Raw genomic sequence first — 27,116 nt, forward strand, 5'->3', positions numbered from 1 at the left:
CGAATTATTTTCAGCATTCTGTGAACACTTATTAGCATGCCGAATCGTCTCCTCGAATATAATGTTGATGAGGTCATTATTAAAGAATAATTTTAGAAATTGAGAATTATCGTTATCAGAAACAATGTTAAAATTTCAGGGAATGGGGACCTCGGAGGAGCAGAAGAAATGGTGCCAGATGTCTTCTATTCAAACCACTGTCGAAAAGACGCGACATCAACTGATTGAATTTGTTTGTTGGTCTATAACTTCGTCTTCTGATACCGATGTTTCATTTCCTAATCTTCTACAGGAATATATTCCTGATCAAAAGTCTCGGAATCACTAACTTGAGCCATCTTTACACATAACAGCACAAAAAACACTAAAGACAAACAGAAACCGCCAAAACTAACTAGCATCTACTCACTACTGTGTGTGAATGCTACATGAGCATAGAATTCCCTCCCAAGGAAGAAGTACAAAACACCACCAGATATAGCAATATCACTAACTTCTGTAGCCATCTAGTGAGGAAAAGGTTAATGAAAGAATGGAAACGTATATATTCGGAATATAATCCTTAGCAGCGAAAATGGGACTCAAACGAGTTAACTCGGGTTAATAAATTTTGACACAAGTTAGCAAACCGAGTTAACTCGAGTTAATCAGGGAAGTGGTTAATGCCACATACTTTCCGCTATTTATTAACTTTTTAGTTGCTTCATTTTACTGCGATGGTTATCTAGCCTCTGACTAGAAAGAAAGTGAGAATGCCAGATAACATGTCCCAACCAGAATTTGAACGTGGGCTCGCTCATTTCAAGATCAGATATACTAACCGTTACTCCACAGCCGTGGATTATCCATCCATCCATCCATCCATCCATCCATCCATCCATCCATCCATTTCATCCAGTGAATCTATCATTTTCATCAGTGTTTGTATTTCTTTTTTGTATTTATATGTGCTATCTAGTAGGATGGAAGAGAAGGCCTTATGGCCTTAATCCTGTCAGATTAAATAAATAAATTATGAAAATTATGAAATCTATACAGGATAAACACAATCACAATCTTAATGTATAAAACAATATTAATTATACAGAGAGTGGAAATGATATAACTAACTAAAGTGCTCTTATACGCCTTTGCTTCTGACTCGTTCAATTGTTTTGATCTGTACGATACAGACGACTGATACGAAGAGACCGCAACTGTAAATCACAGCCCCATCTCTCGGCGATTGAAGCAAGTTTCGAAGCACTTTTATCTCGTTTTCTACAATACCTTCCCTCCAATCTGTTTCGTTTAGATGTCCCGTTTCTTTTCTTTCAGAATCTAGTATCCCTATATAGTATAGGCCTAGATGGGCATTTACTGGTTCGCCCTACATTTACGACGATTGTCAAAGACCGATAGGTGGCCCAGATGGCATTTGTGAATTCGGCGCTAACAATTCAATTCAATTCAATTTATTTCGCCATTAGACATACAGTTTTAGGCTTCGTCAGAATACATTGAAAAAACATATAAATGCATTAAAAAAACACTAATAAAAGAAGCAGTGAAATTTAAATAATACAATGAAAACATGAAATAATTTGAAACTTTTAAATTAAAGAAAACTAACTAAATTGCAATTAAACTTATTTATTAAAATACAATTTCATACGAATTTGTGTTGAAAAACTCAGCAACAGAATAAAGAAGATTATTTAATAACCAATTGTAAAATCTAGTTTTGAAGCTTTTGATTGGTAATTTATAATATTGACTTGGGAGCTTATTATGTAATTTCATCCCCATAATTAAAACGTTTGTGTTGCTCTTGTGTAATCTACAATATGGAATATTAATTTGTTCACTATTTCTAATTTCATGATCATGTATATTGGCCACTAATGACTAATTGTCGATATTTTGTCGAGTGTAAAGTACTAGATCATATATATATATATATATATATATATATATATATATATATATATATATATATATATACAAATTAATGATTGTTAAAATCCGTGATTGTCCGAAAAGTGGCCGCCAATGTTCCAGATAGTTTGATTTACATAAAATTCTAATGGCTTTCTTTTGTAAAATCAAGACAGTTCCAATTTTGGTTCCATTTCCCCAGAAAATTAGGGCATATCGGATTATCGACTGAAAGAAAGAAAAGTAGGCACATCTTAAATAATTTTGAAAAACGCAAGTCGTTAATTTCTTTAACAAATATAAAAACTCTTGATAGCTTTGTGCATATGTATTCGATGTGCTCATCCCATGTTAAACTGGAGTCTATAAAAAGTCCCAGAAATTGTGTGTAGTTGAGTCTGTTGTGGGACATCCTGCCTCAAACCTGATTCAGCCAGGTCCCATCCGCAGATGATGAGCGCTATAGCTCGGAGGCCCACGTCGGAAACCCGCACTACCCCAAGATTTCACCTCAGTGTATTTTAACTATTTCAGATGACAGATAAAATGAGGGAAAGTTTAAGAGTGTTGGTGAAATGATGGGGGGGGGAAAGGGGAGTACCGCAAAGAACCTCTCTGCTTTGTCCACCACAAATTTCATCACTACTTCATTTTTTTAACCGGGCAAAAGCCATTTCCCTAAAGTTTTCTTTTTGTTTATCTTTTTCTGTTTTTTTTCCCTGGTTTCTTAAACTAGTACGTAGACAACATCCATCCCCGAGGTGGGACTCGAACCTACAACCCTTCGGGTCAGGCGATAAAGACATGCCATGCCTCTACCGCTTTTGCCATCCAGGCAGTCAAGGTAACTATGACATTGAGTAAGACGGCTATAATATTCAGGAAGGAGACTATGACAATGAGGAAGGAGACTATGACAATGAGGAAGGAGACTATGACAATGAGGAAGAAGACTATGACATTGAGGAAGAAAACTATGACATTGAGGAAGACGGCTATAATATTGAGGAAGGAGTCTATGACAATGAGGAAGGAGACTATGACATTGAGGAAGAAGACTATGACATTGAGGAAGAAAACTATGACATTGAGGAAGACGGCTATAATATTGAGGAAGGAGACTATGACATTGAGGAAGGAGACTATGACATTGAGGAAGGAGACTATGACATTGAGGAAGACGGCTATGACATTGAGGAAGACGGCTATGACATTGAGGAAGTAGACTATGACATTGAGGAAGGAGACTATGACATTGAGGAAGACTGCTATAATATTGAGGAAGGAGACTATGACAATGAGGAAGAAGATTATGACATTGAGGAAGGAGACTATGACATTGAGAAAGACGGCTATAATATTGAGGAAGGAGACTGACAATGAGGAAGTAGACTATGACATTGAGGAAGGAGACTAAGACATTGAGGAAGACGGCTATGACATTGAGGAAGACAGCTATGACATTGAGGAAGGAAACTATAACAATGAGGAAGACGGCTATGATACTGAGGAAGACAGCTATGACATTGAGGAAGGAAACTATGACAATGAGGAAGACGGCTCTTGATTGGGGATAGAACCCGGGACGCATGGTTGGAAGACCAACACGCTAGCTAGAAACATCATGCGATCTCTTCTTCATGGACTAACGAACGTTTATATAATATAGATTTTTCCTTCAAGAATACAATTATGATTTCGATAGACGTAAAAAATTAATTTCCTGCTTCAAAGTATGCAATCACACTCTTTCAACTCCCAAACGATGAACTTCAAAGATATACAGCCAATAAACTAATATTGTAGAGCGCACGACAAATATGTCTGGTCAGGTAACGTACGGTATGAGATTGCGTAAGAGCGAAGCATGGTTCAGAGTGAGTTTCTTATCAAAATGGCAAATACCGGCAATCTGACTGTTCGTAATGCGATGCGTGTTCATTTTGACGTTTCACTAATATAACCTCAGAAAATGCTGGTTTAACGTCTTAATTCACACACTATTCTAGAATACCTGTTACTTTATATTTTAGAAGGACCTTAAATACTTGAAAGTAAACTGAAAGAATAAAGTAAGTAGCAACTGAGAAGGAATTCGGCTTCAGGAACTGTAACACAGCTGCTGTGCCTCCACTCTCTGTACTACTTCTCCAAAACCATGCCGGTGTCATCCCCTTCACCCAGCAGTCGAAGGTTTCGCGCGTATTCGCTCGTTCACGTCACCTCTCTCTCTCTTTTGCAAACACATATATTATACTCTGGCTGTAAATTTGCTCAGAACATTTCGAATTGTTACAGTCTGAGCACTGTGGTTATTTGTTGTAAGAAATGACATGTTCGGGCTGTGGATGCGAATGAGTCGTGACATCTTCCGGTGATCACGAACGCTCGAAATACATATGTATTCATCCACGATTTTATATAGAAGGATGTATTCAGTGACACTACACTATACAATTTCTAATCTTAGGAAGAAAGCGGCTTATATTGGCCAGAATTCAGATAACTTTATTACATATGCAATATCGTCGGCGTGGTGATTTAATAGTTACCACTATTTCCATTAAATTTTCGTGTTCAATATCATTAAAATACCCTATCACCTTCCATAATATCACACTCTAAAATGCCATCATTCTCAAAATCATTAATGTAATAATCATCCTACCGCTTAGCGCAATTTTACACTTCTTCATCTCCAGTATCATCACTATTTATCTGTGTGTCAATCTACTTCAATGTCACTATCTTTTCCGATATCAATACAATCTTTCAAAATATCGTCACCATTTTTCACATTATCATATTCGTCTTCCTCAATATCATATCTTCATCAATGTCATAGCCGCCCTTCTCAATGTCATAGCTGTATTTTTCATCGTCATAGTCTCTTTTCTCAATGCCATAGCCGTTCTTCCTCAGTGTCATAGCCACCTTCATCAATGTCATAGCCGTCTTCCTCAATGTCACAGCTACCTTCCTCAATGTCATAGTAGCCTTCCTAAATGTCTTATTCGCCTTTCTCAATGTAATATTCGCCTTCCTCAATGTCATAGCCGTCTTCCTCAATGTCACAGCAACCTTCCTCAATGTCATAGTAGCCTTCCTAAATGTCATATTCGCCTTCCTCAATGTCATAGCCGTTTTCATCAATGCCATAACCGTCAATAGTTGGAAGGCAAATGGCTATAAACAACAACAGTTACCTAGATCTAGCAGTTACACAGACAGACAGACAGACAGACAGACAGACAGACAGACAGACGGTTTGTCGAAAATCACTTAATATTTCAAACAACGTGAAAGTAAAATAAGGGTTTCAAATTGTATTTTCTAATTTCTTTATACAGTAGAACCTGAGTTATATTGTAACCCAGTTACAGGTACGTAGCTCTGTTTTGTACGTAACTATGCACAGGTCGTGGCAAAATTACATACATTTAATTGCATATCAGTTAATTTTCAATTGTAAGAAGAATTTTTTCTTAATGGAGTTTGAATTGCACGTATTTTTGTTCGCTTTGATACGTAATAAAGTTTCGTTTTAACTTCGCTTGATTTAATAATAATAACAATCAAGGTTTTATTTCATATACCGTCTATGCTTATCCTTTTAACAAATTTATTGGTTTTTCAATACTTTGTTACATATATTTTGAATTGAACGTTTTCGGCTCTATTCAGCAATTATCAGAACCATTGATGCCCATATGTATGATAAAGGTGCACATATAATGCAATACAAATAAACCCAAATAATATCAAATAACATGATTCTAAGTAAACATTAAAAATATGGCGATATTACATTATTATATAAAACTGGCTATATAAGCCACATTCAAGTGTTAAAATATTGATGTTAAAATTCTTACATGATGAACTTTAAAATTGTAAAACAATTGTAGTTATCGGGTTGATGTCTATGTGGAATTCCAAATCTGATAGTGGTTAGATGCGACAAAATGTTAAGTGCTGCGGAGGTGTCCTTGTGGTCGTGGTCAATTCAAAATATATGTAACAAAGTATTGAAAAACCAATAAATTTGTTAAAAAGATAAGCATAGACGGTATATGAAATAAAACCTTGATTGTTATTATTAATAAATTAGCTTATCGGTTTCAACATGCCTTTTAAATTCACATGATTTGCCTTGTGACTGTGAATAGCCTACATTTTAATAATTTCCTATAATCCTCAAAATCAACTACGGGATAGGTGAACTTATACAACACGTGATAGTGAAGACCACTGCCTATTTACATCAGTGATCTTAAAGTTACGGGACCCGTACCGATAAAACTGCAAAGTCTCGCAGCCCAGGCAAATACAGAGCCGGCACGTTCCGTCTTTACATGCTACCTTATTTACCTTCTTTCTCTCATGTGACATGTTCCAAACATTTGAAAACAGTTCCAGGTCACTTAGTAGCTCTCTAGCAAAATAAACAGCTATTCGCTAGAACACTAAGTTAGATTTATGAAAGAAGTTGAGACAAATCAAAAGAAAAATATGAGTGAAATTGCAAAAGGTTTGTAATAAACGTGTCTAATATAAACATTTGCAATTAAGATATCTTAAAGAAAGACTTCATGATTGAAGAAAACATTTCATAGTAAATGTATGTAGTGCATTTATATTCAACATTAAAATTCTAATCACTGTCTTTTGATTAAAACACATTTGGGCAAATTAAATGAATTCTTAAGTACTCTCAGTTCTCTGTGTTCTGTTTTTTTTTAATTTAGTAGATTATTTTACCACGCTTTATCAACATCTTAGGTTATTTAGCGTCTGAATAAGATGGTGATAATACCAGTGAAATGAGTCCAGGGTCCAGCACCGAAAGTTACCCAGCATTTGATCATGTTGGGTTGAGGGAAAAACCCGGAAAAAAAAACCTCGGTAACTTTTCCCAACCGGGAATCGAACCCGGGCCACCTGGTTTCGCGACCAGACGCGCTAACTATTACTCCACAGGTGTGGACTATTTTCTGTGAAACTTATTCCTAGTTAACTTAGAGAGCATGATGAAAATTGTTCAGATTGTCAATGAATATAGATAAATACAATATAATATTTGTTACTCAGTCAAATGACAAATCAATGTAAAATAATGACTTATATTATATGGTCATTAAGTTTTATACACATAAATTACATATTGCAAACGTTTTCGCCCATTCTGGCATCTTAACGCACAATTATACAATATCTTAATATCAAACTGTATAGTCATTACCACCAATGTAATGACTATACAGTTTGATATTGAGATATTGTATAATTGTGCCTGAAGATGCCTGAATGGGCGAAAACGTTTGCAATATGTAATTTATGTGTATAAAACTTAATGACCATATAATATAAGTCATTATTTTACATTGATTTGTCATTTGACTGAGTAACAAATATTATATTGTATTTATCTATATTATTCCTAGTTATTCGAAAATTATCTCATATTCAAATCTTATTTATACGTAGTGCGGAGTTGTACGTAATTTAAATCATTTCCCTTCAGTTAGGGGAACAGGAACTGGCCATCCTACCTCGTTACCTCCTGGCTTAGTTTCCTCATGACTGTTGCTTTATTGGTGTCACTTATGAGGTTCCAATCTATCTTCGGACGGTTGACTTAACTACAACAACAACGCCTTCAGTCACGTACAGCCCTAGATCATATATGTAACAGATTACTCATCGCTATGTTAAAATCGAAAACACTTTGAAGAGAATAACCGCCAGGATCGCCACCCGTTCGCCGTAAACGAACACGAGATGGCTGTACAGTCGCTAATGCAATTCAAATGGGAATTATGACGTGACTCCTTATGTAACAAGTAGATGGCAGCGTAGTAAACCTGACAAAAGTTTTTAACGTCAAAGCCTATAAGGCCGACTTATCTGTTGCATATATGATCTAGGGTACAACACAGGTTTTACTGTATACTTCGGTGAGAACTTGGAAGGATCCGCTATTTGCAGTACCGGTATATTTAAATTGCAAGTCTGTTATTGTATCTGGATTTAAGTGACTGTAGATGATTGTTTGTGCAAGAAACGAGATGCCTATGATGTTGACCTGATTACGCAATAATTAACCGTTCATAACAATTATTTGACAACAAGATGTAGCATCCTTCAGCTTTGTCTGTAATGCGTGGCTTTGCCATTTGCCCATCACGACTTTTTCATCACGAACTTGTAGGCAATGCATTCCTGAAACATGACCATTCACCCACCACTGAGGGAAATGTTTTGTCTTGAACAGAGACCAGGAGTTCCTGAAGCGGAACATCATCTTCAATTTGTTTATTTGTGTTATCTTACACACTTGAGCACAAGTGTTAAAGAATTTAACTATACCAAGTCCAATTCCACTCAGCCAATCAAACATAGAAAGTAGTGAGAATGAGATATAGTCCAAAGGCACACTGTTAACAAAAATCGTTTTATGTGAGAGTTAATTTCTTACATATGAAGGTTCAGAACCATAATGGGCCAAGCGCCATTTACTAAAACCGTAGAAAACAAGGATTAAAATGAAGTTATTACCATAATTAAATGGAAACATATAGCAAGTAATATAAAGTATACACATTAAAACTAAATGAAATGTAAATCTTCATTAAACTATGGTATTCACTTAACTTTAACCCTTGCTTTCTCCGTTTTTAATAAATGGCGCTTGGCCCACTATGGCTCTGAACCATTCATATATGGAAGGCTACTAGTAAAATATTATAAACATTACTGAACAAATGACGTAATTATACGCCGAAGAAATTATGATACCTCACCTAATAGTATAGGATTCTGTAGCTTTAATACGCTTTCCTGTAACATTTTATCTGTGTGCTTACGACTGTATCATTCTCACCCCTCCATATAAATAAATACATACAGCTAGATAAACATGTGAGTAAAAATGAATATATAACAAGAGAATTAAATGGATAATTAGACAAATAAATAGATAAATAAATAGATTAATAAATGATTGAATAAATAAATTAATAAATGAATGGATGGATGGATGGATGGATAGGTAGATAGATGGTTGGATGGATGGATGGATGGATGGATGGCTGGATGGATGGATGGATAGATGGATAGATAGATAGATAGATAGATAGATAGATAGATAGATAGATAGATAGATAGATAGATAGATAGATAGATAGATAGATAGATAGATAGATAGATAGATAGATAGATAGATAGATAGATAGATAGATAGATAGATAGATAGATAGATAGATAGATAGATAGATAGATAGATAAGCAGTTAAATGAGTGAATAAATGGATAAATAAGCAGCTAATGAATGAATAAATGAGCATAACCCGGTCTGCAGTTCCGACAATTCATCTGATTTAGTTCGACGTAGAATATATTTAAATTAAATCGGTTGAATAAATCCATGCGAACATTTGTATTCCCTCTCTCGTATAAACAATAGCCTACCACCATGTAACTCGGTTTTAATTTACCTCAGTGATTCATAATTTTATAATTGAAAATATCAACGTGGGCAAAAGGGGACGTTGGAAACCATTTCAAACTGGTTTAATACTGACAACAAAAAACAGTTCTTGATATTCAAGAAAGTTGTCTTAATAAAGCGAACTTCAGATATCTTATTTTAGGTAGATGCACGCAGGATACGTTGGAAAATTTATTTACTACTTTCCGTTCCAGAAATCCAATCCCGGATGCAAAAGAATTCAAAACTGCATTACGATTAATATCGATTTCTCAGTTTTTCTCACAAACGAAACATGGAAGTTACGCAGTTTGCGATTCTGAGCAATTAGTTGAGTTTCTAACAATAAATACAAAAAGGATTAGTGAAGATGAATGTGAGCAAAAGGAAATTGACATAAATTGTAATTTAACTGAAAATATAAATACTGACTTTGAGTGAACAACAAGCTCTTTAATTAATTAATTAATTAATTAATTAATTAAGTAATTAATTAAATAATTCAATCATTCATTATATTCCATAGATCTTACATGAGCAATGAAGCTTTAAGATGTGGAACAAGTCAAAATTTTACAATATTACAATTACAATTTTTACAAATTTTTACAATTTTTACAAGTTTCTACAATTTTTACAATATTTTACAATTTTTACAGTTTTACAATTTTGTAATATTCTATAATTTTCTGCAATTTTTTACAATGTTTTGGCGAGATGTAGTGAGATGAGGTGAGGTCCGAGGATTCGCCAAAATATTACTCGGCATTTGCCTTTTGGTTGGGGAAAACCTCTGAAAAACCCAACCAGGTAATCAGATCAAAGGGGTGAGATGAAGTGATGCCGAGGACTCGCCATAGATCATCCGGCTTCAGTCCCACGGCTGGGGAAAACTTCGGAAGAAACCATTCAGTGAGATCACAGGGGGATCCACCAAGCCCGAACGCAGCTCCGGATCAGCAGCGCAGCGAGTCTGCCGACTGAGCTACATCGATGGCTCTACTAAAAATATACAATACATAGCCAATCAGATTATTAAATTTACAAACGCAAACGATCATTCATCAGTTGAGCTATATGTATAATACTAAACAAGTAAGTTAATTAAATTTAAGGCATAAACAATTCAACCAGTTGTGATATACAGAAGTTGATAATACATATCATGCAAACTACTTCAAATTACAAACACAAACAATTTATGAATAGAGCTATACAGACTACTATTCAATTTAAAGCATATACAATTCATCGGCCAAAATCTATACAAATATATACAGTACAAAGTAAGCAGATTAATTCAATTTACAAGCATACTTTCATTAAGCTATACAAATTTGTACAATTAATATCAAGTAGATTAATTCAATTTATAATTATAAACAATTCATCAGTTGAGCTCGATTGTGACATGGACAAAGAAATTCCATCTTAATATCAATCCTGGAAAGACACAAGCAATCATATTAGGACACAAACGGCAAACCGACGCTGTAAAGCACCTCGACATTTCCCCCGTTAAAGTAAGTACAGTGCATATCCCTTTCAGTTCTTCGGTGAAAAATCTTGGCATTCACATGGATAATAATCTCAACTGGGACATGCAAATCACAGAAACCTGCAGAAAAGTATATTCTATTATTCATGTGCTAAAAAGGATAAATGTTCATCTTCCCTCTTGCTTAAAAAAGTCCCTTGTGCAGACCCTTGTATTTCCCTATTTTGACTATGCTGACATTTTACTGACTGACCTTTCCAGCGACAACAAAATGAAACTTCAACGTGCTCATAATTTGTGTGTACGTTTTGTAAGCAATGTTCGTAAATATGATCATATTACCCCATCCCTGGAAGCAATAGGTTGGCTTAAACTAGATAAGAAAAGAAATTTACATTCACTTCTCTTTCTCTTCGAAATCTTGAACTCTTCTATTCCTTCGTACCTGTCGTCTCGCTTCACTTACCTTTCTTCCCACCACAATCTGAACACACGCTCTCGCCATGAAACAATACTAACAATACCATCCCATCGCACCTCTTCATACTCATCCTCTTTCACAATAGCCCTGCCAAGACTCTGGAACTCGCTACCTGCTAGCATCAGGGACTGTCGAAATAAAATTCAATTCAAACGCAAACTTACTAGGCACTTGGTCAGTAATTGAGACTCGTTCAGACATGGTTTCTTGTAAATAGTTCTTTTAATCTACCACAAAATATCTCAATATCCGGTAATTTCATCACTATAGAATTTTGTTATTGTAGGTTTAATTTGTAATTTAGTAAATACAAAAATATTCTTTGTTCTTAACTTCTATGATAAAATGTCTAGCTTTCATTAATCAGGTATTCTTGTCGTACTTTAATTTTTATTGTAATTGTAATTGTAAATTTAATATTAATTGTAATCTTATTGTTCATGTTATAGTTGTAATCCCCTGGTAGAGGGGCAGAGAAGGCCTGACGGCCTTATCTCTACCAGGTTAAATAAATAAATCTAATCTAATCTAAGAAAAAGGACCCTGTTTGTTATTGGAGAAGAAGGGAAATTGCAGACACATACTAAGAAGATAGTGAAAAAATTAAACATTTTTTGCGTTACGTAGTTGATAATGGGAGCGTCTTAATAAATAAAGATTTGAATCGGTTAACGGCGGATGCGACAGTTGTACGAATTATTACGGTGTAAAAAATTCATCCATCAAGCTCGACAACTATCAGGCTCAGACTGAAAAACACAAGAAACGAATCGACGGCTTTTCTCGTGACCTATTATTATTCCTTGTAAACACATGCTACCCGTGATTTAAATCATTAAATTAAGCTCTCATATTCATCTGCTTCCATTAAGACTTTTGGAACATGAGGTTTCTTGCTTGGTTTATCGAATTACCACACTTTATTGATTGAGAAAAATTAGCTCCGGGGCCGGGTATCGAACTCTTGACTCCCAGTTACACGCACTAGGATCTCTAACCACTGAGCTACGCCGAGACTCAATCCACAGTATCGGATGGAATCTCGTAGATTATCGAATTACGTATTTCCTTATTTCAGCATACCTACTCTTTCGGTTATTTATCCAACGTGTCGATTCCTGTCGCTTCCGCAACTCATTCTCGTACTTCCTGAATGTTTGTTATTAATGAAGACAGTTCCACACAACTCATATCTATTTTTCGCCTGTCGCTTCATGAAGTAATGAACATTTGCAATAATTTCTCGGTTCTGGTTATGCAATGCTTTTTTCCTCTTAATTTAGAAAATGCAGGAGGCGAACGAAAGTCATTTACTGTACTCCCATGAATCGGACTGTATTGTGGTGTGTTTATTAATTAGTCTAATAATGACGATACAAGAGGCGAGTGTGAACATATAAACAACGACAGACAGCCTTATCGCAATTCATTCTTGCAGTTCTCACAAAACATTGGCTCGCCTACTGGAAATGTCATTGAGGTCATCTGCCAAAATCGGTGCCTCCGACTATACTCTCCAATATACAGTGGTCTGGTTACTACAAGTATTTCAGCAGTGTTGAAATATTGCTGGTGTTTTTTTTTTTTCGAAAGGTGAAAAGCGAAATTATAAGAGGAAGGAAAAGTCTTTGCAAACAATTAGTAACATGATTTTATACCAGCCAACAAAGAAAGAAGTAGTGTTATGCGCTTATTATGTCGTGATAAAATAATAGGTTATGAACAATTTGTTCTTAATAGACATATTATAGTACTGTGGATCTAGGGTGACCAGATTCACATCGATAAAAAAAGAGGACACAAAGCTTCAAATAGGAGGACGTTGTTCGAAAAAAGAGGACAGCAAATACGTACTTAGATTTAGGCTTAGGCCTATATTATACTTTAATCTACATCAGTATCCCTTTTATTACAAAATATTTGCACTACAGATTTAGGCTTATATCATACTTAAGAGTACGTTAATATTACAAAATAGTTATGATAAAACTTAATAATAATGATTTTACTGTTAGCTACATATGAATGTTAAGGAAACTATAATTATTAAAGATGACAGAAAATAACTTTTTAGATTTACATTCGCACTTCGATCTCTCGATTTACTAGCTACCTGTGAGCAACGACCATAACAAGGAGGTGCAAAGAGAGTTATTATGATTGTTAGCAAAGAGTATATTCCGTTGATCCTGCTGCCACCTACAGGCAAGTTACTTGAAAAAAGACGTCAAATCAGATAATTTCAAAATATCAGGCATACAAGATACGAAAAGGAGGAAATTTCTTGATTTTTAAAAAATCCACCCGGACACCGGACAAAGGCCTAAAAAAGGAGGACATATCCGGACAAAAGAGGACGTCTGGTCACCATATGTGCATCCAAATTTTCGTAATAAGTACTCAAAACGTTCGAATAAAGGATAGAAAAATTTAAAATGTTAAAATGTCCTTAGTATCTGAATAGAAAGTAATGTACTCCACAGTAGGCCAATATAAAAACGAATTGATCACGTAAGGTCGTATCATGTATAATAGGAGAAATTTAACGCGTAGAACGAAGCTATTTACAGATGCGGAGATTGTTAACAAATATTTTCTAACTGTATTTGACACTTTATTTTTTAAATTGCCGAATATAAAACAGATTATAGATGCAATAAAACAGCAAATCAACCTGCTAGTATTGATATGGTTATGCAGAAGAGTAGCAAAGTTCGCCCTTCAACTTCAAAACATTTACATTTGAATAATAATTATTATTAATCAAGGATAGGCAATTCCCAGGGGTCATATCGTCACGATGTTTGAGTTTTTTTATTGAGTTCAAAATGTTTAAGACTTCAATTTTTTTTTATTTTGCTACGACTAATACATAATGTTAATGTTAACAAATGTGGTTGTAAGAAGAAATTCGAGCACGTAATGTGTTTATTATTTCAAGTATAATTATATCTATACTAATAATAAATCTGTAGCCGAAATTTTTCTGGTAATTTTCGATTTTCCAAAAATAATTGGTCCTAACATATATAATTAACCACCCTGTACCGAAAATAGTTTTTTTTTTTAATTTTTGTTTGTATGTCTGTATGTATGTTTGTTACCTTTTCACGCGATAATGGCTGAACGGATTTCGATGAAAATTGGAATATAAATTAAGTTCGTTGTAACTTAGATTTTAGGTTATATGGCATTTAAAATGCATTATTTAAAAGGGGGGTTATAAGGGGGCCTGAATTAAATAAATCGAAATATCTCGCTTATTATTGATTTTTGTGAAAAATGTTACATAACAGTTTCTTTAAAAATAATTTTCGATAAGTTTTATTCCTTGAAAAACTTTGATAGGACTGATATTTAATGAGATAAATGAGTTTTAAAATTAAAATAACTGCCATCTAAGGCCGTGTAATGAATTAAAAAACAAATGACTTCGTCTACAAGGGGCCTTGGACAGCAACAATCGAAAGCTATGAAAGATAGCCTACAGAGAATGTTTCTGTGTTTGTATGAAGTAATATCGAAAGCTAAATTAACCGATTTGTATAATTAATTATTATTTCACCATTGGAAAGTGTAGTTTCTCTAGATGGACATAATGCTATAATGTTATTACAGTAACTTCTGATATAATATAATGTAATATAATATAATGTAATATAATATAATATAATATAATATAATATAATATAATATAATATAATATATAATTTAATTTAATTTAATTTAAGTTATTTGAAGGGTTCAGAACCATAGTGGGCCAACCGCCATTTCCTGAATACATAGAAAACAAGGGTTAAAATAAAGTGATTACCATAATTCAATGGAAACCTATAACAAGTAAAATAAAGTATACACATTAAATCTAAATGATGTCAATCTTCATTAAACTATGGTTGCACGTAATAAAAATTAAGAAACATGTGAAAGGAATTGTCATTGCACCAAATGATTGCTCTCTGGACCAAATTGATCGCATTTTAATTATTTGGATGCAATTTAAATTAAGTAACATATTAAACGATTTATCCTTCTATCAAACACGAATGTTCCTTGGATCAAATGTCCTATTTTAATTATGTAATTACTTTATATTTATTTCTAACGGGTGCAGCGGAGCGCACGGGTACGGCTAGTTATTTAATATATTGTAGTGGCAGGCCGGAACATTCGCGCGCGTCTGTGGAGAAAGGAGGCGCGCGAGGAGAGGAGACGCGAGCTTCGGCGGGCGCTGGGCCGCGGTGAAAGGGGGCGCGGGGAGAGGAAACGCGAGCTTGGCGGACGCTCAAGCACGGCGCGGCAAGGGAAGCTACGAGCCCGGCGCAGAGTGGAGGGGACGGACGTAAGGGGAAACGTCTGGAAATAGATTGTTCCCGAAGACCGATTGTTGTAGAAGCTACGAGACGCAGTACATTCGAGAACGTGTAATCTAATAAATGAAAGGGGCAAGTGAGCCGAGAAGAACAGTCAGTCAGTTTAGCCAGTCTAGTCAGTGAACCAGCAGCGAGCGAGCAAGGAAGCCAGCCTTCGAGACTCGGGTTCGACGTGCAGTGAACTTGAGTGGGTCCGCAACTGTGGCAGCATCCAGGCGAGTGCGGCGTATCCGGAAGTCTTGGGTTCGACGTGCAGTGAACTTGAGTGGGTCCGCAACTGTGGCAGCGTCCAGGCGAGTGCGGCGTATCCGGAAGTCTTGGGTTCGAAGTGCAGTGAACTGTATCTGAAAGTCTTCGGTTCGAAGTGCAGTAAACTGTATCTGGAAGGCTTGGGGTTCGATATACCGTGAACTTGAGTGAGTGAGGTAGAAGAACTAGCCAAGGCGAACGAACTGTGAACTTAGAACTGACAGTTTTGTTTTGTAAGTAGTGCTTTGTGAACATTAGTTTAAATTAGGAGTACATTGTGGTTCTTCTTAATAATAAATGTGAATAGTCATTGTCATTCTGTGGAGTGCAATAACGACTACTGTGTTACTGTGTTGAGTGGAATACCCATTGTTGACGGGTGTGTTATTGAAGATAGAAGTAAAACTCACATTATTGTAGTTTAATTGAAAGTTACAATTTTTAGTAAATGTATCTTTATTTTAAGGCGAATGGTTTTCTGAATGCATGCGTGGATAGCCTAAAAATATTGGGTTTTTGTGTATCTCTGGTGAAACAATTAGAATACTAATAATCTTAATAAATATAACTAAAAACCCACGATTTTAAGCTTCAATTCTGTGAAATGCATTGTGAACATCTAACAGTAGTAAGCATGGCGGGAATGATCGAATGACTTCACCAATTTAACAGTAGGAATAAAATTATTATGAACCTCACAACATCAAGCAAGAACTAATTTGTATTACTACATTTCGATACACACTTAACATTTATTTCAACAGGCTGCATTAATAAATATTGGAAGTAAACAATATAGAAAATTTTCCTTTAGTTTTTGAATCACCATTGTTCTTTCTGTTATCTTATCATGTAACTACGCCGGAGAGTTGAGTACGTAACTGATGACTGATTTTATCATGCAGGTTTTGGCTGTGGTGTTTGGCGCTGCTGGCAGTCGCCGCCCCCACCTTCGGGGGCCATACACAGCACCTACACCCGCCGGTGGAGATCGACCCCCTGCCCGCAATGCCTCGCGTCAAGATGCCACACGTGCCACCCTCCGAGATGACGGCTTTTATTACACAGGCGGAGACCGCCATGTCAGAGCGCTTCGACAGCCTGGAGCCTGCCATCTTCAACAAAGGTGACGTGCCTTGCCTTATTATGAGGCTACAGTCAATGAACCAGAACATGATCGAGGTCTTAAGTTCAAACAGTAAACATGTATCCAGTGGTATGGTTAACAGTTGCTTTATCAGTCCTTCCTACCCAATAGTTTACTCATTTTTTATTAAAAAATATTATTTCAGAACGTGTTATATTTATTTTGTAAAAGATCTTCGGATCAACAAGAATTTCCTTTTCCTTAAATGAACAATACTCAAGTATTCTATTAAGGTAAGCGTTCACTATACATACATCACTATACATCGTATCGTACTCCTAGTACGAATCGCACGCAACGGATATTTTAAGTGCAGTGCGTTCACTGTAACTGCTCTACCTCATCGGATTCCCTATCAGCTGTTTAAAACATAGTATGACGTACGATATTGACATTGCTTAAAACAGAGGAGTTTGAGGTTAGGTCTATTAATCATGAGTGTTAGCGAATAAGAATTTATAATTGTTTCATGCTTCTTAATAGAAGAGAAAGAAACGAAAGAGATATTGATTACATGATATAGCCTATATGTAAGAAACGACTTGATTACTGTAATGGGAATGCCTGAAATTATATAATTCTTCGCAATTTTCTACGAGCGAAATAAGTTTTCCATCTGCCATTTTGGCGCGACACTGAACATGGCACAACATAATAGTAACAGTTGAGCAATTAAAATTGATTTGTTAAAGAAGGCCATGATCGCACGCATCGGAAAAGTTGCTCATCCGAGAAACGTGGACGGATTTACCGAGAGCCAATGCGTGCGATACGATGTAATGTACGCGGTTACATAACAATTACAGCAAAGATTGTCTTTTTCCGATCCTTGCGATTCGTCCGATGAGTGCGATACGATGTAGTGAACGCTTACCTTTAGTCTACTGGATATTTTTGCGGGTCCAAAACCGGCTGGGGTCGATGGAAATTTTAGGACGCAAAAATCCTTAACGCAAATCTTCCATGTCGTAGTTTTCCGGCATGTTAAAGACCTCCAAGCCTAAATAATTAGAACCTCTGGAATAAATTTCTCGTCTCTTGCGTCTTAATAATACCTCAGTCTAGTACATACAGTCACGAAGCTAAATACGTAGTAAATATGCATCCATAGATAGTTGCTCATCACTAGGTTCGCTAATATCGCCTCATTACAGATGATGCGGAATAGCACCGGCACAGTCTATTGTTCCTAGCACACTCACAACTCAAGCTTCGTGACTGTATATACTAGACTGTGATAATAGCTCAGTTGAATACTAGGTTGGGTCCCTCTGCCCTCTGTCGGCAAATAAGTGTAACTAAATGGCTTGTAGATATTGAAACCTCTGCAAGAGTTACTCCTGTTCCGATTCTGAAACTATAGGTTTAATGAATAAATTGGATGTTACCGTTTTTTATGTGACTAGGTAGAATATTATGTGTACTCTTATATGCCTGTTAGGCCTACTTCAAGAGATTACTGCATTCGAAATGTTGGTTCATTTGGCAACAGCGTTGCAGTAGATAATGATAGAACTTGCCAGCAATACAACGTGTTAGAAAGAGAAATTGATGGTTGATTTAAGAAAGAGACGCTTCTTAAGGTATTGGTTCGCAGAACAACTTAAATTGCAGGAATTTTTCAAGAACTGTTTAGTTGCTTAGTTGCTCTTCTTCTTTACACATAAGCCAAAATATCACACAATTTCAATTTTCTTTGTCGCGCAACTTGAAAAAAATAGCATGCAATTTCAATTTTCTTAGTCGCGCAACTTGAAAAAATAGCACGCAATTTCAATTTTCTTAGTTGAGCAACTTGTAAAAATATCACGACTATAAAAAGTTACTTTTTTAATGCTTACACTCAACACGTTGTAGCATAACTTCGTTGTTAAACACACGCAACTTCTTCTTTCTTAGTTCTTGGTAGCTGACGTGTGTTTACTACAAAACTCCACGACTTGTATGAAGAAGACCAAGCATTCTACAAAATCTATATTTAAATGAATGTCAGGGAAAGATTTCGATTATCTATGGGGAAAAATAATGCAATTAATACAAAAGGAAGGCACATTATTGACGAAGTCCACATCACAAGCAGGACGTTTTGTAGTAATGTAACAATGAAATTTATACAGTGGAGTCCCTCCGTTGGAATCTACTCTTATGGAAACTTCTAATTTGAAAAGCTAGCTGACTCCTCCCACTGCAGAAACACCACTCAATACATTACTGATAAGGCAATCGCTTTGCTCATGTTCGACGTTGATATCAAAAAATACAGCAAAGAAGATAAAAGAAATTCATTTTCACTTATACGTGAAGATACAAACTTAAATAATAATTATTTTAGCATCTAAATATATACACATGCAAATATAAGGAGAAGATTTTTTAATAACACACAATGTTGTTGTTTAGTCAACTGTCCGGAGACAGGTTTGAACCTCACAAGTGATGCCAACAAGGCACTACTTATGAGGCAACTAGGCTAGGAGATAATGGGATAGGGTGGCCAGTTCCTTTCCACCTCCATTGCATACATCGCCGACTAGATACATATTACTCTAGTTAGACTTGAGATGCATACAAACAATTATTGTTCTTCCTCTGACACATATCGTTAAGTTTGATGTACTGCGTGATAATAAGTGTACATATCAGTCAGAACCTCAATCAGAGTATAACATACAAATATAAGAGTAAATAATTACAGTGGTAACGCCTCTAATAAAACAATTATTTTAACATTAACGACAAAAATATTTTAAAGTCATTTAGACTGATACCATTAAATTAAGTTGAAACTTGTAGGAAATATGCTCCGTGGAGCCTCCAACGCTTAAGACAAGTACAGCATCCTCAGTAATACTTAGTATTAAAACAGTATATAGTGTTTGTACTCATCCGGTTGCTTACACCCCGTCCTCTGTCTACGAGTCGCTGAGTTCATTACTTGGGATAGGTTGCATCGCCAAGGTAGGGGCGGGCTCATAAGACCAATAACGTAATACACATTAAGTACAAACGTATTAAATGACCTTTGATTGGCTAATAGTTTTTACCCCAATTTATGAACAACGAAGGGACTCCACTGTATAAACAAATATTTGTATTCTTTTTCATTAATGTAACGAACATGAATTATTGTCCTTTGAGCTATAGTCACTAATAGATCTGTTTTATATACCAGAGTGCACTATTTAACGTAGTACAATGCTGTAATTTTATGCCGACAGGAGTGCAGCAGGCGCCCGGCACGCCAGCTTGGTTCATGGCTGCATCACATTCCAGTTCGTCGTCTGCCAGAAACTTGACCCACGTCGCCCTCATATCGGAGGAGGCCACCAAGTACATCGTACACGCGTGAGTAGCTTCAGATTACTTCAATGGAATCATTGCCCTTCAGATACGGACGCTGCCAGCAGACAGACGTTGTAGTCTGCGTGCACTTAGAACCAACCTACATTCTAACAAAAGGTTTGAGTTTTGGCACATCGTTAGACGAACGTCTAGATTCCCTAGCAAAAACAGAGTTCCTTTATCATGTTGAGAATTAGACTGTGTTCCTGTTTACAGTTTATTTTTACGTAGAATTACGTGTTTCTCTTCCTAGGTATGGGGGGTGTAAAGTTTGGAATTGACATTCTCATAAAAATGCAACTCTCCTCCTTCTTCTCTTTATTTTTTCTTTGTTTTCCTTGTCTTCCCAGTAGATGTCTTTGTATTCTCATTGTTTTCCTTTCTTCCAGTGTTCGCCTATTTTCCCCTAGTTCTCCTTCTGTTCTCCTTGTTCTTCTTCCTTGTAATGTTCACCTATTTTCCCCTAGTTCTTCTTGTTCTCCTTCCTTTCAGTTTTCACCTATTTTCCCCTAGTTCTCCTTGTTCTCCTTCCTTTCAGTTTTCACCTATTTTCCCTTAGTTCTCCTTGTATTTTCCTTGTCTTCCTTCCTTCCAGTGTTCACCTCTTTTCCCCTAGTTCTCCTTGCATTTTCCTTGTCCTTCTTCCTTCCAGTGTTCACCTATTTTTCCCTAGTTCTCCTTGTTCTCCTTTCTTCCAGTATTCACCTATTTTCCCCTAATTCTCCATGTATTTTCCTTGTTCTCCTTCCTTCCAGTATTCACCTATTTTCCCCTAGTTCTCCTTGTTCTCCTTCGTTCCAGTGTTCACCTATTTTCCCCTAGTTCTCGATGTATTTTCCTTGTCCTCCTTGCTTCCAGTGTTCACCTATTTTCCCCTAGTTCTCCTTGTATTTTCCTTGTCCTCCTTCCTTCCAGTGTTCACCTATTTTCCTCTAGTTCTCCTTGTTCTCCTTCGTTCCAGTGTTCACCTATTTTCCCCTAGTTCTCCATGTATTTTCCTTGTCCTCCTTCCTTCCAGTGTTCACCTATTTTCCCCTAGTTATCCTTGTTCTCCTTGTTCTCCTTCCTTCCAGTATTCACCTATTTTCCCCTAGGTCTCCTTGTATTCTCCTTCCTTCCAGTATTCACCTATTTTACCCTAGTTCTCCTTGTTCTCCTTCCTTCCAGTATTCACCTATTTTACCCTAGTTCTCCTTGTATTCTCCTTGTTCTCCTTCCTTCCAGTATTCACCTATTTTACCCTAGCTCTCCTTGTATTCTCCTTGTTCTCCTTCCTTCCAGTATTCACCTATTTTACCCTAGTTCTCCTTGTTCTCCTTCCTTCCAGTGTTCACCTATTTTACCCTATTTCTCCTTGTTCTCCTTCCTTCCAGTATTCATCTATTTTACCTTAGTTCTCTTTGTATTCTCCTTGTTCTCCTTCCTTCCAGTATTCACCTATTTTACCCTAGTTCTCCTTGTATTCTCCTTGTTCTCCTTCCTTCCAGTGTTCACCTATTTTCCCCTAGTTCTCCGTGTGTTCTCATTCTTTTGTATTTCTTTTACTCTTCTTCTCTTCTCTTTTTTTCCTTAATTTACCCTGTTCTCTTTGTCTCAACCTTGTACTCCTTCTCTTCGCTTTGTTCTCATTGTCTTCGCATTGTTCTCCTTATATTCGTCTTGTTCTCCTTGCCTTCCCCTTCTTCGCCTTGCCTTATTTGCCTTCCGCTTGATCTCTTTACCTTCCCCTTGCTATCATTGCATTCCTCATGTTCTCCTTGTATTTCCCTTGTTCTCTACGTGAACATATGCAGCATAGTAAAGCTATGCTCCTGTCGATAGGTAATCACACCCACACGTGGTTCTATGTAAAGATATGCAGCATAGTTAAGCTATACACCTATCGACAGGTAATCTTTCCCAAACATAGTTCTACGTAAAAATATGCAGTATAGTAAAAGTATGCAACTGTCGACAGATGCTGGCATCCACACGTCGTTCTACCTAAACATATACTGTACAAGTTAGTAAGCTATGCATTTGTGGACAGATTATCCCGTGACGTAGTTCTACGTAATGATATGCAATATAGAACAAATTTGCATCTCTTGACAAGTGATCGCACTCACACGTAATTCTACGTAAAGATATGCAGCACATTAAAGCTACACATAATTCTACGTAAATATATGCAGCGTAATGTAGCTATGCACTTATCGATTTTTTAACTATCATTAGAAAAACATACATACATAATCATTTACTATGAAGACGAAGTTCAGCAAGGCATTCTCAAGGTGATACGTCGTATGCCCACGCGTATTCGAGTCTTCCCCTTGTTCTTCTTGTTCTACTTATGTTTCCATTGTTCTCTTGCATTCCCCTTGCCCTCCTTGTGTGTCCTTTGTTCTTCTTAAACTCCTCTTGTTCTTCTTGTCTTCGTCTTGATTTCTTTTATACATCGCAATCGACTTTAGTAATTATTATTGTACGAAACCCTTAAATTCGCAAAGTATCCTGCAGCATACAACAGTTAATAAGCTATATGCTATAATTTTAATAGAACAATAGAAAAAAATCGTAGGAAAATTAAAATTTCACAATACTGTAATATTGTACAAGATATTAAATTTGGAGCAGAGACATGGACCTTAACAGAAAGAGACAAAAGACGACTAGAAGCCTCAGAAATGAAATTCCTAAGGTCAGTGGCGGGATATTCTTTATTACAACACAAGAGGAATGAAGAGATCAGAAAAAAATTAGGGATAGAGGGAATAACACAAAGGTTAACAAATCAACGTAATAGGTGGATGGAACATCTAGAAAGGATGGAGGATCACCGAATTCCCAAGAAAGCTTTCCAGTAGGTGCTTCAAGAGGAAGGAGAAATGTTGGACGTTCTAGGTTTTGTTGGAGAGAACAATTCTAATGGGGACGGAACGGGCCTATCGGTTCAACCCATGTTGATGATGATGATGATGATGATGATGATGATATTAAATTTGGACATTGCGATAGTTGTTTTCTTTACAGTCCGACACGGTTTAATAAACTAGTGTCAGAAATGAAGTTTTGACAACTTAAGGGTTAAGATCAAATACTTTACTATAATAATACTGGACAGCTAGCAGTTTTGCGTGCGAACGACGCTGGTGCTGCTACCTATCTGCCGATGTGGAGATACTCGCAAAACAAGCTGTAATCAACTGCAATGTATATTGTTGCTGGGCTAGTTAATAGTTTTATTAATTAGTGCTGTGTTAAAATGTCAGGGTGTATGTGTGCTGTTTATAATTGTGACAATTGCAGAATTACAAATTGCTCCAAATCGTACTTTCAATTTCCGACAGTTCATAAAACGTGAGTCAACAACATTCTTTAGTAGGCCTAATTCCTTCGTCTTTGTGTTGATAGAAAAATACAAATTAGTTTTTTTATTTAAACCTAATAAATGAATAGAAGTTAAAATGTATTGGATTTTAAGGTTTTATCAAATTAAGTTTTATTGTTGTCCACATGCATTTACTAATTATTACAAGCATCAGATTACTATCAATTTTATCTTTGCAGTTGCCAACAATGCGTATATACATACTAGGTTCAAAAAGTTCCCGGAAATTGCTAGTATCATAGAAACAACGTACCTTAAACACTATTATACAGCATTCCCTTCAAAATAGTTGCCTTCCGCAACAATACACTTTTGTCAACGCGTGTAGAGTTCCTGGAAGCAGGCCTGGAAGCCATTTTGTGAAACCCGTCTTAGCGCTCTAGTCGCGTTTGCGATAACCTCTTCAGCATTGAATCTCCGTCCTTTCAGATGACTTTTCAGACGGGGAAACAGAAAGTAATCAGGTAGTGAGAGATCAGGAGAGTATGGTGAGTGATCCAAAGCAGTTATGTTGTGCCTGGCAAGAAAATTCTTTACAATAATTGCGCGATGAGCAGGTGCATTGTCATGCATAAGGAACCAGTTGTTTTCTACCCACTTTTCTGGACGTTTCCTTCTCACTGCGTCCCGGAGGTGACGGAGGATTTCTACGTACAATTCTTTCGTTACAGTACGACCTTCTGGAATGAACTCATGGTGGATGAGACCCTGAGAGTCGAAGAAAACTTCCAACATAACTTTGCATTTGGAAGTGTCCCTAGGAAATTTTTGCTTCCGAGGAGATGTTTTCGATTTCCACTCAGATGACTGTCGTTTAGGGACTGGGTCGTACAAGTAGCACCAAGTTTCATCACCAGCAATAATTTTGTTTAAGAAATCACCATCTTCATCAGCCATACTGATCATGTCCCCAGCAAGAGTCATTCTTGTTTCTTTCTGTTCTGCCGGCAACATTTTCGGAACTAACTTCTGAGACACGTAATGCATGTTGAGATGCTTGTGAAGAACATTGTGTACACTTCTGACTGATATTCCGACCTCTGCTGCTATCTCTTTTATGGTTTTACGTCGGTCGTCCCTCACAACATTACGCACACGCTGAGTGATTGCTTCATTTGTTGCAGTTGTTGGTCGGCCGCTGCGTACGTCATCTTTGATACTTTCGCGGCCACCAGAAAAGCGTTTATGCCAGGCATACACTTGAGTTGTTTTCATTGCTGCTTCGCCATATGCTTCTTCCAATAATCTTAATGTCTCTGCAGGAGTTTTGTGTAACAAAACACATAACTTGATGTTTGTACGTTGCTCTGTGGACATAATCACAAAATGCGACGAACAAACAAAACACTATGATAAACAATTGCCTACAACTCAAAACCAACAATCGCCATTATCAACAAACTTTAAGGAAATTACATCATGAATGTTACCAGCAAAACAAATGTATAATATCCCTTGTTATATATTAATACGAAATATGGTAGTAAAATTCCGGGAACTTTTTGAACCCAGTAGTAAAACATTACTGTAAATTCATTCCTAATATCAGATTGATTTTGTCTTGGTAAACCAAAGAAAAAATATGTAACAATTAATTACGGAAAGTAATATTAAGTATGCAATATTTCTCATAATATGCAGCTTTGATATAAGATAATAATTTTACATTAAATATTATTCAACATTTCTTAAGTGTTTCATATATTATTCCACATTAGTAAGGCCCGGTTGCAGAAACACCGATCAAAATATGATTGGCAATCAAGGAGGGTTTGATTGGCCATCAGTTCTATTTCTGTTGCAGAAAGAACAATCAGTGTTTGATCGGAGATCAGTCTTCCATCAGATTTAATCAACAGATTTTTGCTGGTTAAGTCACTGATCATGGATCAAGTAGGCTATTTATGTTGTTCTGTTTATAATGCAGTTACTGTAATGTATATAGTAAATAGTTACAGCGTAACAATATTGTTTTCGACATAATGGATTCTTCTGATGAAGAAATTTTAGAATGAAAAAAAAAAATATTAAGAAGAAGGCGTTTCCGTGATAGACATGAATTGCTTTTATGTATAATGACAGAAAATTTGAGCAAAGATTTAGGTTAAGTAAGGATTCGTGTGTTTTGTTACTTTCAAAAATTGAAACAAATATATGGAGACAGACAAATCGAAACCTTCCACTTTCTCCTATGAACCAAGTTCTAATAATGCTGAGATTTTATGCTGTTGGAATTTTTCAGGCAGTCTTGGATTATCTTGTTGGGGTCCACAAATCAACTATTTGCCGAGTAGTTAGGAATGTTACGTATGAAATTGCTTTGTTATGGCAGGGTCTCATAAATCCCCAAACTTCAAACAGGGAACGATTTGAAATCCAGAGAGAATTTTCAGCCATGTCAGGATTTCCAAGAGTAGCCTAATATTGGTTGTATAGACTGCTCACATCCCCATCCAATTACCTGGTTGAAATGATACCGAACTTTATCGAAATAGAAAAGGTTTCTTTTCTGTGAATATACAGGCAATATGTAGTCCACACCATCATTGAAATTCTGGAATGTTGTAGCCCGTTGGCAGAGTTCTACACATGACAACACAATATTTTTAATGAGTAGGTTACGAGCTCCATTTGTAAACAGAGAGAAGGGAAATGGAATTATTTTGGGTCATGGAGGCTATGCATGTTCCAATTTCTTGTCGACTCCCCTAGCAAATCCCACGACAGAAGCCCCCCCCCCCACGTTTTTTTTTTTTGTTTGCTTCATTTTTGTTTCACATATTGTAGTCTATATACAAATAGAATCCGCCTGTTTCCTCTCTACAAAAAGCAACAAAACAGCAAAACATTCACTTGAACATTCACTTGTTTTCCTAGTCACCGCCCACTTGATGCATTCGTTTCGCGACTTTTAAAGAGCATCAAATTGGCTATGGTTGCTAAATAGCGCTGTTGTCAAATGTATTTCTTTCTCAAATCAGCAACTAGTAAATTGAGACAAGTTGATTGGAGATTCACGTTTGTGCAACGCAATAAACAATCAAATAAATCAGATATCAACTGATTGGCGATCAGGGACTGATTTGATTTGCATTTCTGCAACCGGGTCTTACTCACGTTTTAAACAATAGTCCGAATCTCTCTATGTTAACAACACAAGTCGTCTATCTTGTTGATCGGTTAGAGTTTCAGTTGATATCAACCCTTCCTCTTCAATTATGTAGCATATTATAATCTTTGGTATCCG

At 36.3% G+C, this 27,116-nt stretch overlaps 1 protein-coding gene across 1 annotated transcript in view; it reads left to right on the top strand.

Annotated features, from left to right (window-relative positions):
- The window catches only part of LOC138701407 (uncharacterized), a 375,565-nt gene that overhangs the window by 245,428 nt on the left and 103,021 nt on the right, over positions 1-27,116 (top strand). Inside the window, exons 2-3 of the mRNA XM_069828266.1 lie at positions 16,913-17,133; positions 20,373-20,499. Of these exons, the coding sequence (XP_069684367.1) occupies positions 16,913-17,133; positions 20,373-20,499 (348 nt within the window). The remainder of the gene's footprint in view (positions 1-16,912; positions 17,134-20,372; positions 20,500-27,116) is intronic.

Source organism: Periplaneta americana, chromosome 6 (assembly GCF_040183065.1).
Source record: "Periplaneta americana isolate PAMFEO1 chromosome 6, P.americana_PAMFEO1_priV1, whole genome shotgun sequence".
NCBI lineage: Eukaryota > Metazoa > Arthropoda > Insecta > Blattodea > Blattidae > Periplaneta > Periplaneta americana.